Consider the following 14,502-nt stretch of genomic DNA (forward strand, 5'->3'; position numbering starts at 1 on the left):
GACAGGGCAGACTGGATTTGGGGTTGAGGGTGGCTGGCCCAGCCCAAGTGTTTGTTTGGCTAATAAATGGTTACTTGCATTTCATTTCTTTTGAGCATGACAACTGAATTTGGCTGGACAAACCATGGGTCCACAGCTGGGGACATTGTCTCCTCCCCACAGAAGTTGCCGCCAGGGCTGAGGGCACACCTTCCAGGTGGACCACCTCCCGGGAGCTCCTCCTCTCTTCCCAGCTCCCCACCAGCCACTCAGGGTTATAAGGACAACATTGCTTTCAAAGTCCATTTCCCAATATCTCCAGCGCACGCTCCATGATAATATTTGATCCCTTCCTGGTTAATGAGAAAAAAAAAAAAAAATCCCTGATTCCTGGCAGGTTGTAAAGCACAGTTCAGTTACACAATAATGAGCAAACAACCCTGATAACAAGGAGCAAACTGTGACCCCTGGTGCTGGCCCATCTCTGACAGCCACAGAGAAGGGAGGTGGGCTAATCCTGGGCAGAAAGGGAATTGGAAGAATATGAATGCTAGGTCTTCAGCTGTCACCCCCAGCACCTATCCTCTGGCTTGGGCATGGCTAAAAGTGAAGAAACAGTAGAGCTGGAAGACTCCAAAGAAAGATTATCCTGAAGGAGCAAAGCCTTGCCCTACCAGGATTCAGAACCCAGGTCGGCGCTTGGGCCTTGAATATTGTCAGCTTTGGTAGTTATTTTCCTCCTGGTACAGGAAGCAAATCACAATCACATTGTATCTACACTTCCGCTTATACGTGTGGCTTACAAACACAATTTAAACTCAAAGTCCCCATCTTGAGAGGAGAGGTCTGTTAGAATTGCCATTCTAATGCACTTAGGCTGGTTTCTATGAACCTGAGAAATTGGTGATAAGTGTTCAGACCACAATGAGTTTGGAAAACGTTGGCAGGTAACAAAAAGAGAAGATAGTTCTCAGATCCTGTAGCTTTGCCCCCGAAGTGGGCCCTGCAGTTCTGAATCTCGGTGTGATCATTGATTGATCCAGTGTTAAAAGGGAGAAGCCTTTACAGACTAATTTACAGATAAGGAGACTGAGGCCCAGGGAGCCAGCATGCCATGGTGAAGACTGCTATTCCATCAGAACCAACAAAAGGGCTCAAGAGGTTGCTCAGAGTCCTGAAGCTCCCGTCTCCATTTCTGATGTTCCTAGGAGAGTGTGCAGCCTGAGGCTCCTAAGATCTGTCCTCGGAGCACCTGGCTTCTTAGGTCCCCTGGGCAAGAGATGTCAATCATCATATGTCCCTTAGTAAAGGAAACAACCTGCCCTCAGCCTTTGAGTTTGAGAGAGATGATTTGGACAGTCATCTTGAATCCATAATTTCCCTCTTGGTCCAGGTCTTGGGAAGCCTGGATGAATAGCAACTTCTATCTTTGGACTCTCCTGAGAATCCAGCATCTTTATATTAGATGGATTATCTTCTACCATCTCTCTCTCTCTCTCTTTTTTTTTTTTTTTTTTTTTGGCTTTTTAGAGCTGAACCCATGGCATGTGGAAATTCCCAGGCTAGGGGTTGAATCGGAGCTATAGCTGCCAGCCTATGCCGCAACCACAGTAACGTGGGATCCAAGCCGTATCTGTGACCTACACCCCAGCTCACGGCAACACCAGATCCTTATCCCAATGAGCGAGGCCGGGGATCAAAACTGTGTCTTCATGGATAGTAGTCGGATTCATTACTGCTGAGCCATGATGGGAACTCCTCTTCTACCTCCTCTTGAGCTAACTTGCATGGGGCCCCACAGCTTGCTGATAAGAACTGGGAAGCGAATACAGGGAGGTGTTGCCTCAATCCTAGACAGGGGGAAGAACACAGGCCAAGGGATACATTTAGGAATTCTGGAAAGATGACCAGGTGCTGGACCAGGGGAAGAAGTGGTTCTATCCACCCATCCAAAAGCCTGGGGAGAAGTCTTCATGCATGTGAGGTGGGTCACAGATGAGAGAACCGGCGGGGATCTTCAGTGGGGACGGCTCATGGGTAGGGGAGCAGGGTCAGGTCTCAGTGGGGGCATAGAAAGCTCTCAGAGGAGGAGAATGAGGCTCCAGTGACTGAGGGATGGAGGGGGAAGGGAGCACCATGGAAGACACTAGAAGAAGCCTAAAGGGGAAATGGAAGAATTTGAACTCGTCTGCAGATTTTTACTGCACTTCCCTGACTGAGGGGTCAATCATTACACACTGAGAAGCAATTACTATGAAGTACATGACTGTATTGTCTACAATTTTACAGCTAGAGACACCATCTTTAATGCACAGTACAAACAAAGGAGACAGTCATCTTGGGGACACATGGTCCTTGCCCCCTACACACACACATAAAAGAGAAAGAAAGGTATAATAGTTACCTGCCCATTTTCTGATTTTTGTCCTGGCAATGAGAAAATTCAGATGTAACTTTAATGTTGAGTGACAATAATTCTCTTGTTCTGGGTTTTTGGTTTTGCTGTTGTTGTTGTTTTTTGTTTTTGTTTTGTTTTGTTTTGTTTTTTTGCTTTTTAGGGCTGCATTTGTAGCATATGGAAGTTCCCAGGCTAGGGGTCAAATTGGAGCTCTAGCTGCCAGCCCACACCACAGCCACAGCAACACAAGATCCAAGCTGCATCTGTGACCTACACCACAGCTCATGGCAACACTGAATCCCTAACTCACTGAGCGGGGCCAGGGATCGAAACCGGAATCTGGTTCGTAACCTGCTGAGCCACAACAGGAACTCCTCATGAAATATTTTCAATCTCACTTTGTGACTGGCATACAACTAGAGCTGGAATTCCCTCTCTTCCCTCAGTCCGCTGCCTGGGCTCTGTAAAATCTCAGCTCCATCCACCCTGAGATTGTTCAAGAATGTCCATGGTTGTCAGCATCAGAACTCTCCTCAGAAGAGAGGTTTGATTTGCTGACTGGATGGTGCTGCATAATTTGCCTCCCACACAGTGTGTAAAATTTACCTTTCAGGAGATTTTCCCACTTGCCTCTACTAATAATGGACCCACTGACCTATAATGGGAAAAGGATGTCAAGGAGGAAGGGGATGCCGCACGTGGAGGGACTAAGATCAATGATGCCCTGTAGGGAAGGACACAGCGTGTCTGACTGTTTCCTCCTCCTGTGATGCTGGCACATGCCATGCTATCCGATCACCCCCCTAAAAGTATGCAGGGAGGGATGGCTGCTTTGTCCCCAAGATCACTCTAGTGGTTATAGGGAAGCCATGGCCTCTTGGGCAGGTGAGGGGGTTCCCAGGACTATTCACTGTTGCTCATGTTAGATATTGCTGAGTGTTACAGCCTTGTGGTGAAGGGTTTTCTGGTGCAGCTCATGAACAGCTAAAACAACACTCATGTCACAGACAGGGCTGGGATAGCCATGGGAGGGAGACTTGAGCACCAAGTAGGGGTAACTCAGAGAAATAGGAATTGTATCTCTTGGATGCTGAGGGCTACTGCCTGCTCTGACCCAGATGTGGTCCTCCATTGATCCATCTAGTGGGCTGCAGTGTCCTCACTCAAAAAAGAAGGTTTTGGAGTTCCTGTTGTGGCTCAGTGGGTTAAGAACCTGACTAGTATCCATGAAGATGCATGTTCTATCCCTGGCCTCCCTCTGTGGGTTAAGGATCTGGCATTGCCACAAGTTGCAGCATAGATTGCAGATGCGGCTTAGAGCTGGCATTGCTACTGTTGTGGCATAGGTCAACAGCTGCAGCTCCGAATTGACACCCAGCCTGGTAACTTCCATATGCCATGGGTGCAACCTTAAAAAAAAAAAATAAAAGAGAGAGAGAGAGAGAGAAAGAGAGGGGTCTGAACTTCTTTTTCTATGACTCTGACCCAGTGCTGTGCTCTCAGGCAGGACAGATGGTGTCCTCTGCCATGGACTGGACTGGAAACCCTCATGCCCCAAGGTCAGCCTCTTTTCACCTCTGGTGCAGCCTCATCCCACAATAAAATACATCCCCTTCACTTTCCTCCCATCCCCAAGAATGAGTCAGCACTGGGCAGGGGAAAAGTGACACTGAATTCTCTTTCAGAGCAGCAGAGAGCTCAGCAGGGAGCCAAGGAGCGGGTGGAGAAACCTGCGCCTGCCTCCTCAGGCTGGGAATTCACAGACTGCCAAAAAGGAGGAAGAGCAAGAGATGTCATTCCAGAGCCCGTCTCTTTGGAGGATCACGCAATCCTCCCCTGAACCATGGTCATTCGGCTCATTACTCTTCCAGTTGCTGTAGGTCATCCTTCCTCCCGTTACATACATAAACTGGCCTTCGGTCACCTCATCTGTGATGCCCAGGAAGGCAACGTCGGGGGCCATGTCCTGGATGGCTTTGTTCTCCTCAGCATTCTTAGGGGTGGCCACGGTGGCCTGAAGCTCAGCACACAGAGTCTTCACTTTGGAAAAAGGCATCATTTCACCATTGGTCACATAGAGCTTCTTCCTAGACTTTTTGCCCAAGGAGAAGGTTTGCACTGAAATCACAAAAAATAGATGAGGTTGATTTGGCTTGGAGCCCAGCCTAGGATAGTAGATGAAAAAGCCCTGCTCTGGGAACTCAAGAGTCTGAGGTTGAGCCCTGTGCTCCACCACTTCTGGGCAGGTCCTAGTAAGAGAGCCTCCTCAGGTGGACAGCACATCCCTGGCAGCAAGCCGGGGCTCTCCTGGGATTTCCCATCCTTATGACAAATATCTGTTAAAAACTGTCCCAGTACAGGTGGACAGAGGGAAATGTGCTCAGGTTCCATTGCCAGGTTTGGGTCCTGGGATGAGAAAGGCATGGACGGCCATCTGAGGACAGTGGATGCTGAGGAAGGAGCAGAGATTCCCAAGACAGCAGACCTCCGTGCCACCCTCCCCCCCACCTCCCAAGTGTGTGCTGTTGAATGAATACACTATGCTTCCTGGACCTACTTTTTTTCGCCTGTGAATAAAATTGGCTTAATACCCACAAGTAGGGATGGCAAGAGGATTGAATGATACCATATTATGAGAAAATGCCAACCTAGGAGTTCCTGTCGTGGCTCAGTGGTTAACAAATCTGACTAGGAACCACAAGGTTGCAGGTTTTATCCCTGGCCTCACTCAGTGGGTTAAGGATCCAGTGTTGCCGAGAACTGGGGTGTAGGTCACAGACGTGGGTCGGATCCTGCGTTGCTGTGGTTCTGGTGGAGGCCGGCAGCTGTAGCTCTGATTAGACCCCTAGCCTGGGAATGTCCATATGCAGCAGGTGCGGCCCTAGAAAAAGGCAAAAAGACAAAAAAAAAAAAAAGAAAAGAAAAAAAAGAAAATGCCAACCCAGGCCTGGTATATGAAAAGTGGTCACAAAAACTAGTTCTTTTCCACCCGTCCCAAAACCTAGGGCACTCTGGAGGAAAAAAGTAGGAGCCAAGAACACATCAGGGGCAGAAAAAAAGCTTACACTTTTTGACATGATCCAGTTCTGATTTCAGGATCCTTATCTGTCCCTCTAAGTTTGCCAGCTTAGCCTCAACACCTAGAAAGCAATAGGGAGAAGGGTTTTTATTGAGAAGAAGACCCTAAATTAGAGAGCAGGGTATCATGGAAAACAAACAAAAAAAGACTAGCTTACTGAAAAGTGTGTTTATTCTAGAAAAATAGGAAGCCAACAAGAAGCAAAAGGGAAAAAAACTGTAATCCTGCCCTTTTAGATATACTTAGTAACTATTATAAACTATAATTCTGGAAATAATAAAAAAATAACTTATAAATGATGGCTCTGGGTCCTTTTCTTCACATACTGCTTAAGTACTGCAATATTATAATTTTTTTATAAGAAAGGACCCAACTAGAGTTCCCTTGTGGTGTAGCAGGTTAAGGATCTGGTGTTGCCACTGCTGCAGCTCAGGTCACTGTTGTGGCACAGTTTCGATCCCTGGCCTGAGAACTTCCATGTACTGTGCACAGAACCAAAAAAAGATTAAAAAAAAAAAAAAGAAGAAGAGAAAAAAGGAAAGACCCAACTATTTATTCCCGTTTTGAAAATTTTTCTTAATCTTGTTTTCATTTTTATTCCAAGCAAACTCTTTAATATTTTGATGAGCCAATGGACTATATTAGTAAAAGCTCATCCTTTCGGTTTTGTTGTTGCTGAACTTACAGAACTCTGAATTAAGTTGCTATGATGTTCCCCATCATCCAGGGGACCTTTGAGGCCAACATTTTTCATGCCACTCTTGTGACAACAGATGTACACCAACAGCAGAGAGGACCGGTTTCCCCCGTGGCAGCCTGGAACCACTCACTGAACTGTCTCTGCTAAAGATAAGCTAAGGCATGTGGCCTACAGGCCTGTTGAGGGAGCGGCCAGTGGGGTGTGGGTCAGTCCCCAGGTACTGTGGGAATCCCCTCAGGCCCCCGAGGAGCTGAGAGGGTCAAGGATACTAGGTGGGAAGCAGAGCTGAGCATCTCCCATGCAGGCAGCAGGACAAAGGCCACCTCCCCCAATCCCTGAAGTTCCCAGGGCCCTGGGTCCCCTCAGCCCACACCACATGCTAGAGTGAACTCCTCACCTGAAGTGTCTCCAGGGTCTCCTTTCTGACCCTTTGGTCCCAGAGGCCCAGTCTCCCCAATATTTCCTGGAGGTCCCATTTTCCCTGGAGGGCCCTGTGAGCCTCTGAACCCTGGCCCTGTTGGAAGAGGAAGGAAAGGCGACCCAGGAACCATCACTCATTCTCTTTCTCCAAAGTCTCAATACTTCATTCCCATTGAGCCCAAGAAACTGTCCGTCAACTAGTGGTGATGCAAAGAAGGAAGAGCCTCCTGCATCCCAGGGGATGGCCTGTCCTAAGGGCCAGCTCCCTACATAGGCAAGACACCCCTTCTATAAGGACAACTGCACATCACCCATTCTTGTGTGGAAATGAGGGATCCTGGGGACCCAGGGATGCATCTTTATTGTGTAGAGAATGACCCTTTACAGAAATTATTCTGAGTGAAGTCTCATCCATCATAATGAAAGGAGAGTTTGTCACACCTCTGTGCTAGACCCCTTAGAGAGAAGGGTCTCCTGTTGGGGTTAAAGAGATAAGAAGTCAGAGGAGCCTATGGGAGTTCTCACTGTGGCTCAGGGGCTGGGGTAAGAACCCGACTAGCATCCATAAGTATGTGGGTTTGCTCCCTGGCCGCACTCAGTGGGTTAAGGATCCAAGTTGCAGATGCTGCTCTGATCCTGCATTGCTGTGGATGTGGCGTAGGCCGGCAGCTGTAGCTCCAATTTGACCTCTAGCCTGGGAACTTCCATATGCTGCAGGTACAGCCCTAAAAAGCAAAAAACAAAAAAAAAGTCAGAGCAGCTTCTCCTATACCTGGTTCTCCCTTTTCTCCTTTGGGTCCATCTCGCCCATCTCTGCCTGGGGTGCCATTGGTGACCGGGATGCCACAGGTAATCACTGAGCAGGTCTTCTGAGCATCCTCACAGGTTTTTATTTCTGAGTAGGATGCTGTCACCACACACAGAAGGAGGACAGGAAGTGATGAAAACAGGAGCATGGTCCTTACCTTAGAGTGGAGAAAGTCAAAGAAAATAAATCCATCCCACTTTGCTTAGTCAATATTTGCTACCATCTCTGATGTGTTGGACCCTGTGCTCAGGGCAGCCGACACAGAGGGGACGATCACAACCCTTGGCTCTGAGTCACTGCCAGGCTACTAAGGAGACGGACAGGTAAAATGTATTAGAGTTAGATCAGCACTGAAAAAAATATAGATGCCAGAGTCATATAATAGGGGCCCATTTTCTCTGGGGCTCTCAGGCTCTGTGGGTACAAGACTTAGTGGGTTAGGCAGCCCCATGCACAAGAGCTCACAGTGTCTGGAAGTGACAAACAAGCCCTGTGCCTGATGGCCTGGCAAAGAGAACTCATGCTTGTGTGAGCTTTGGCTGCTCTTTTTCTCAACTCCCTTTATTGAAATCCAAGGGAGCCTAAATTTCCCTCTCCTCCCCTTCCTATGGACCCTAAAGCCAGACAAATTATAGCAAGTGACCCAAGGTCCCACAAGGCCCATTTCTTGGTGGGAACTGTTTTATAACATCCATTGTATAATTTCACATAAAAATCCATTTTACACTCCAGGGCCCCAACTACCCTCCAAACCACGGCCTTTACTCCAACAGTCTGTCAATCAACTTGTCTAATAAAGTCTCTACCATGTGATAAGCATTTGCTGGGACTCAGAACCCAGAGTGCCTGGAGGTATGGCTCTGACCCTGGGAATGGGATCTTCTGTGGTCATAGATCCTGGCTAGTTGAGTCTTAGATTTGCCTCCTTCCTTTGAAGTTTTCCACCGAGAGGCCATTTTTTTCCAGCCAGAACCCAGGCTCTAACACTTGTTCACCCAGGGCCTGGCAGGGTCATCTCATTCTTCTTCTCCTGGAAGGTTCTCTATGTGCTTCCCAGTTGCCTCTCCAGCCCTGTGCTCCCATCCGGTCATCAGAATCCCATCTAGTTTGCTCAAGAGGGCCCCCTTCCAGGAAGCCTTTGCAGCCCAGCCCCCAAGGGCCTCTCCCTCTGCTCCTCTCTGGCCTCTAATCCCAGCATCTCTGACCTTGCTGCATAAGGACTATATCTGCCTCTGCCTACCCTGGCCTGTCATCTCCTTTAACCCTTCCCTTCCCAGGACTCAGGGAGAAGCAGCAAGTTAGAAGGGAAATTTTTTGATCATATTGTTCTCCTTCTTTCCTATTTCTGTCTTTTTTAACCTCCCTTGATTTTGCTGGAGTCCAAAGCCAGGGCTAAACATGTTGCTGGCATATACACCCCCACTTCATTCTTCCCTTTGGTTGAAAAGGCTATGTTTCAGTTTGCAGATGGACAGGTGGATCCAGGAAAGGTTCAAGGCCACAGGTCAGAGGGAGACAGAGGCCCTCAGTGGGCCTGACAACCCCACCGCAGCCCCTGCCTGGGACTCACCGGGATCAAGTCAAGTAGCCAGACTCCTGACCCAGGGCTGCACCTCTGTCCTTCAGAGATGACTTATGAGGGCCTCCTCAGAGCATGGAAGCTATGGCAAGGAAGTTGGTCCTCCAGCCTAGGCTTCTGGCAGATGTCTCGGCAATGTCAGCCCCAATTAATCTGGTGACCAGGGAGCCTGCTGGACTGGTCTTCAACCCCAGATTAATAAACAACCATCCTGGGCAGTTCTCCAGGGCTGCTGGTGGGGTCTCCAGCTTAGCACTGGGCAGCTCTCTACTGTGAGCCCCCAAACTCCTCCTTCAATGGCTCCTGACTCTGCCTCTCGACTCTCTGACCCTCCAGAATTGTAGAGTTTCAGATCACAGTTCAGAATCACAGAAGATAGTTCTTTCCAAAGAATGTTTATTTTCTGAAGAGATGTGCACGGACATCCTACTGAACAAACATATGCTCGTGTGCGTGCATGCACACGTGCACACACATACACGTACAGGGACACACCCACACTTACAGGGACACACCGCTGTATCAGGTGAGGACATGTCCCTCCTTCTTTGCATAATTGTTGTCATTGAGATTTCAGCTTAAATATCACTTCTGGAGAAAGGGCTTTCCCTAACTACTCTATCACAAAATTATAATGCTGTTTTTTTTTTAGCTGCCTATGATTCACCCCTATGTAAAATTGTCTTATGTCTTTGGTCACATATTTATTGACCATCCCACTCCTTCAGAATAGGGACTCCAGGAGTTCCTGCTGTGGCATGGTAGGTTAAGTGACTAGTGGTTTAGGTTGCTACAGAGGCCCAGTGCAGTGGATTAAAGGATCCAGCATTGCCACGGGTACAGCGTAGGTTTACTGCAGCTTGGATTCAGTCCCTGGCCTGGGAACTTCCACATACTGCAAATGCAGCCATTAAAAAAAAAAAAAAAAAAAAAAAAAAAGACAAGAATTTCAGCAACTTTACCAGAACAGGGATATAACATCCCACCTAGAAGAGGGCTTGGAAATGAAATCAGGGCTCAAAAAAAAAAAAAAAAAGAAAAGAAAAAAGAAAAAAAATTATGGAACAAAGGAATCCTCCAGCATCATGTCCCCAAACCACCTTGACTTCCCTCCAGCTTGAGCTACTTTCAACACCCTCTTTCACAGTGCTTTTACTTTTCTAGCACAGGCGATGCATTTGATTCACTTCCTTGTCTCCAGGGTACAACCCAACCTGGGCGCACCAGGAGGATCCCTTGAGAGAGTAAGGAGAGAAGCAGAGACCGTGAGTGGGGCAGATACCAGATCAGCCCATGGCTCCTCCAGGCCTGAGTTTCCAGGGGTGTCTGGTCCTTATCTCCAGATTCCAATGAAGTGGCCTTTTTCAAGTTCCTGAGGTAACTTTTGGTTCCTGCCTTCCCAAAACTTACACCCATTCTTTGAAACACTTAGTCTCACCAAACAACTCTAGAGGTTTGCTTTTTCCCTGGTGGGAAGCAGGGGTGGGGCAACTTCCCTTTACTCTGCCTTATGATTGGGGTTTCGGCTCCTCAAGGGTCATCAGCCCTTGGGTACTCAAGTCACCATACCCTGTTTGGCAAGCCTCCCAGATTCCTGTTATAAAGGAACCTGCCAGGCACTGAGAGGGGCCCATTGCAAAGAAGACCCCTCTCAGGGCTGTTTCCTGATGCCGTCCATACAACTTGAAAGGCCCATAGGCTCAGAAGACAAAGAACACTCAAACCATAATGGCAAATGAGCAGATCTTCCAGAAAGGTGGAAATCTGGAACTGAGGAATGCGCATAAAACCAGGACCCTATATATCCCACAGACTTAGAGGAAGGGTGGCTTTGGAAGAAGGGAGAGTATAGAACAGAGGAAGGAGGGGTGTGCACTGTGAGCAAAGGGACAATAAGAAGTACTTGATTCTAGGAGTTCACTGTGGTACAAAGGAAACATATCTGACTAGTATCCATGAGGATGCAGGTTCAATTCCTGGCCTTGCTCAGTGGGTTGGGGATCCAGCATTGCTGTGAGCTGTGGTATAGGTTGCAGATGCAGCTTGGATCCCAACTTGCTGTGGCTGTGGTGTAGGCCAGCAGCTGAAGCTCTGATTCAACCCCTAGCCTGGGAACTTGCATATGCCTCAGGCAGGGCCCTAAAAAGCAAAAAAAAAAAAAAGTACTTGACTCTGGTGGGAAAAAAGACCCTCCCTCGAGAAGATATTTCCCTAATTCTGTCCTCTCATAGATCTGGGGTTTGAATTTATGCTTATTAGTATTACTTTGCTATGATTACTATTATTATTGAATTTTGCCCTTTATGCCAGGATGAAAAATTGGTTTTTTTTTTTTCTAGTGTCCCAGCTCATTACAGCCTAGTGGACCATGGGGTTGCAAAAGCAATGGAGGATCTTACCCTTAACCCAGGCACCTCAGGATTTTCTCAGATGGAGATCAGGTAAATTTGAGTTCATTTTGTAAAAACTACCTCAGAGCAAGGAGTAAGTAGAGTGAAAAATGACTGATATAAGACTTAAAAATAGGCCTCCAGGGCCTACCATCTCTACACAATAGATAAGTTGATAGTTTTAAAAGGACAGTATATTGAGTTACTGTTGTGGCTCACCAGGTTAAGAACCTGATATATTATTCATGAGGATGCAGGTTCAATGCCTGGCTTCACTCAGTAGGTTAAGGATTCATCATTGCTGTGACTGCGGTGTAGGCCTGCAGCTCCAATTTGACCCCTAGGCCAGAAACTTCCATATGCTGCAGGTGTGACAATAAAAAGAAAAAAAAAAAAGAAAAAGTATAAATAAGGAATAATAAACAAGGAAGGAACAAATAAAAAACAGTAAAACTAATGAACTAGAATATGAAAATAACTATAGAGCTATTGATAAAATTAAAAAAAAAAAAGGTTTTTTACCAAAAAAATCTTGGCAAATGTAACCATGGTAATTCATTTTCTGATTTTTCATGTCTAATCACAGATATATATCCACGCCCTTTGTCACGGTATTTTACAGAGCCTCCCACTAGAGTATGTGACGTAAATCCCCAACCCCTTTGATATATGGCTTGGCTGTGGGACCGTGAGCAGACACCAGGGGAACAGTAGCTTTAAATGCACTTATAGCTTTACATGTTGAAAAACTATGTCCCTAGTAGCTATAATATCGGAATAATTAAATGATGTGAAGCAAACATAACCCCCCTTGAAAGCTTGAAGTAAAAAACAGCTATTCAAATCCAGTCATGCATCAGTGGCTAATAGCACAATCCCTGGAATTTGACTTCTTGTATTCATAGCCCATGTCTGCCATGAACTGGTTGTGTGATCTTTGGAAAATCACTTGAACCTTAATGTGTCTCAATGGTCTTATTTGTAAATTGAGCATAATAATAGCATCTACATAATAGGGTTAATGAGGACTGCATGTGTTAATAGAAGTATAGTGCCTAGCAAGAAGTGTGACAAGAGTGGAGTTCCCGTTGTGGTACAGCAGAAACAAATCCGACTAGGAACCATGAAGTTTTGGGTTCAATCCCTGGCCTCCCACGTGGGTTAGGGATCCGGCATTGCCATGAGTTGTGGTGTAGGTCACAGGCACGGCTTGGATCTGGTGTTGCTGTGGCCATGGTGTAGGCCGGCAGCTGCAGCTCCAATTCGACCCCTAGCCTGGGAATCTCCATATGCTGCGAGTGACATGTTGATATTGATATTGACAGCTCCTGAGAAACTCCATCCAAGTGGAGGAAATCCACATTTCCCCAGAACACTCCTGCTCACAGTTCTGTTCTCCCCTTTTTACATCTCTCCATGCCTCAGCAAGCTCAGGCCCTCTGCTGGCTCAGCACTTTAGCAATTTTAGAACAGAAGATGATCCCCCACTCCTGCCTTAGGTGACTTAACTGGGGAAGGCAAAGTAATGTGGGCATCCCTATTTGTAAAGGTTAGGATAGGACAGTCCCCTCCTCATCTCACTAGGAGAGGAGAGGAAGGGATAATAGTACAAATGTCACCCAAGATAGGTCAGTTTGCTTTCCCCTCTTTAGTTTCCTTATACTGACAGCAGAATGGGAATTACGAAATGCTCCTGTTGAACAGCCCTCTCTTTGTAGGTTCCATGGTGGGGTGCCTGGAACCCCCTGGAATCATTAAAAGATGAGTCACCTAGAGCCTCTTGATCTCACCCATGGGCTCTAGGTGCCAAGGAACAGGCAATGACTCAACCCATATTTGACATTCGTTTGATGTTAATAGCCTAAAGCAAATGTAAAAAACCAACCAACCAACCAACCAACAAAAAAACCCCAGATAAATAAACAAATAAAAAAACACTGATAAAATTCAATACACATTCAGGATGAAAATGAATAGAGGAAAAGGAGGGAACTTCTCTGCCTTGATAAAAGGTATTAGAAACCTGGAAGTTCCCATCTGGCATAGTAGATTAAGGATCCAGTGTGGCCACAGCTGTGGCACAGGCTGCAGCTGTGAGTGGGTTCAACTGCTGGCCTGAGAACTTCCACACGCTTTTTTTTTTTCATTGCCACTGGGGGGGGGGGGAAAGAAGGAAACATAAAAGGAGCAACATTTTCAATGGAAAAATTTTGGAAATGTTTCCATTATACATGCAATGCCCCCAAAAGATATCATTTATAACTGTCTTCTCCAATATATAGGGTCTCCTGGACCCTATAGAAAGATAAGAATGAGATATAAGAAATACAAATATCATAAGGAAGAGGGAAAATTTCTGTCATTTATAAATATAACCATATAATTATAAAAGAGAGAATCAATTATATTAGAAATATTAAGGGGAAAATGATAATCCAAAGTGATGGTTGGATAAAAGATCAACTAAAAATAGGGAGTTCCCATTGTGGCACAGCGGAAACAAACACAACTAGGAACCATGAGGTCGTGGTTTCAATCCCCCTGTCCTCTCTCAGTGGGTTAAGGATCTGGCGTTGCTGTCAGCTGTGGTGTAGATCACAGATGTGGCTCAGATCTGGCGTTGCTGTGGCTCTGGCATTGGCTGGCAGCTGTAGCTCTGATTAGACCCCTAGCCTAGGAACCTCCATGTGCCATGGGTATGGCCCTAAAAGTACAAAAGACCAAAAAAAAAAAAAAAAAAAAAAAAAGATCAACTAAAAACAAATCAGTACTTCTCTTATAAATTAGCAATAATTAACTTAAAATGTAATAAAAATAACATGGTAACAATAGTTACCAATAATAATACCATAAACATAAACCTAGTGAGAAATGAGAGGACAACCATTTTCAGGGGCTTAGACTGTTCATCTATAAAATAGGGAAAATACTTTTTTGACTTTTAGGAAGACTCAATAACTTGTGTGCTGGGCCCTAAGCACATGTGGCAGGGTAACCAGATTAAAAAAAATTTTTCACTTTTATAAAAGAATGAGAAATATGTCTGCTCAATCCCATCAAGTTTTGGGGGTTGTGATCCAGAGCTTTCTCTTGCCCCCACCAAAGAAGCATATGCAGTGAGGGAGAGCATTAGAAGAGGTGCAGGTGGG

General features: G+C 46.2%; 1 protein-coding gene across 2 annotated transcripts; it reads right to left on the minus strand.

Moving 5' to 3' along the window:
* Positions 1–2,233: 2,233 nt before the first annotated feature.
* MBL1 (mannose binding lectin 1) lies at positions 2,234–9,117 on the minus strand. 2 transcript variants are annotated; one of them, XM_084993207.1, is made up of 5 exons: positions 9,047–9,117; positions 7,349–7,541; positions 6,554–6,670; positions 5,443–5,517; positions 2,234–4,495 (listed from the first exon to the last, which is right to left on the minus strand). In XM_084993207.1, the coding sequence occupies exons 2-5, from the start codon at positions 7,530–7,532 to the stop codon at positions 4,122–4,124; spliced, it is 750 nt and encodes a 249-aa protein (XP_084849333.1). In that variant the 5' UTR covers positions 7,533–7,541; positions 9,047–9,117; the 3' UTR covers positions 2,234–4,121.
* Between the last annotated feature and the right edge of the window lie 5,385 nt (positions 9,118–14,502).

The sequence above is a fragment of the Sus scrofa genome, chromosome 14 (genome assembly GCF_054392235.1).
Source record: "Sus scrofa isolate SSC_HxYL_T2T_F1_AM1 chromosome 14, Sscrofa_HxYL_maternal_Yorkshire_Landrace_v2.0, whole genome shotgun sequence".
NCBI lineage: Eukaryota > Metazoa > Chordata > Mammalia > Artiodactyla > Suidae > Sus > Sus scrofa.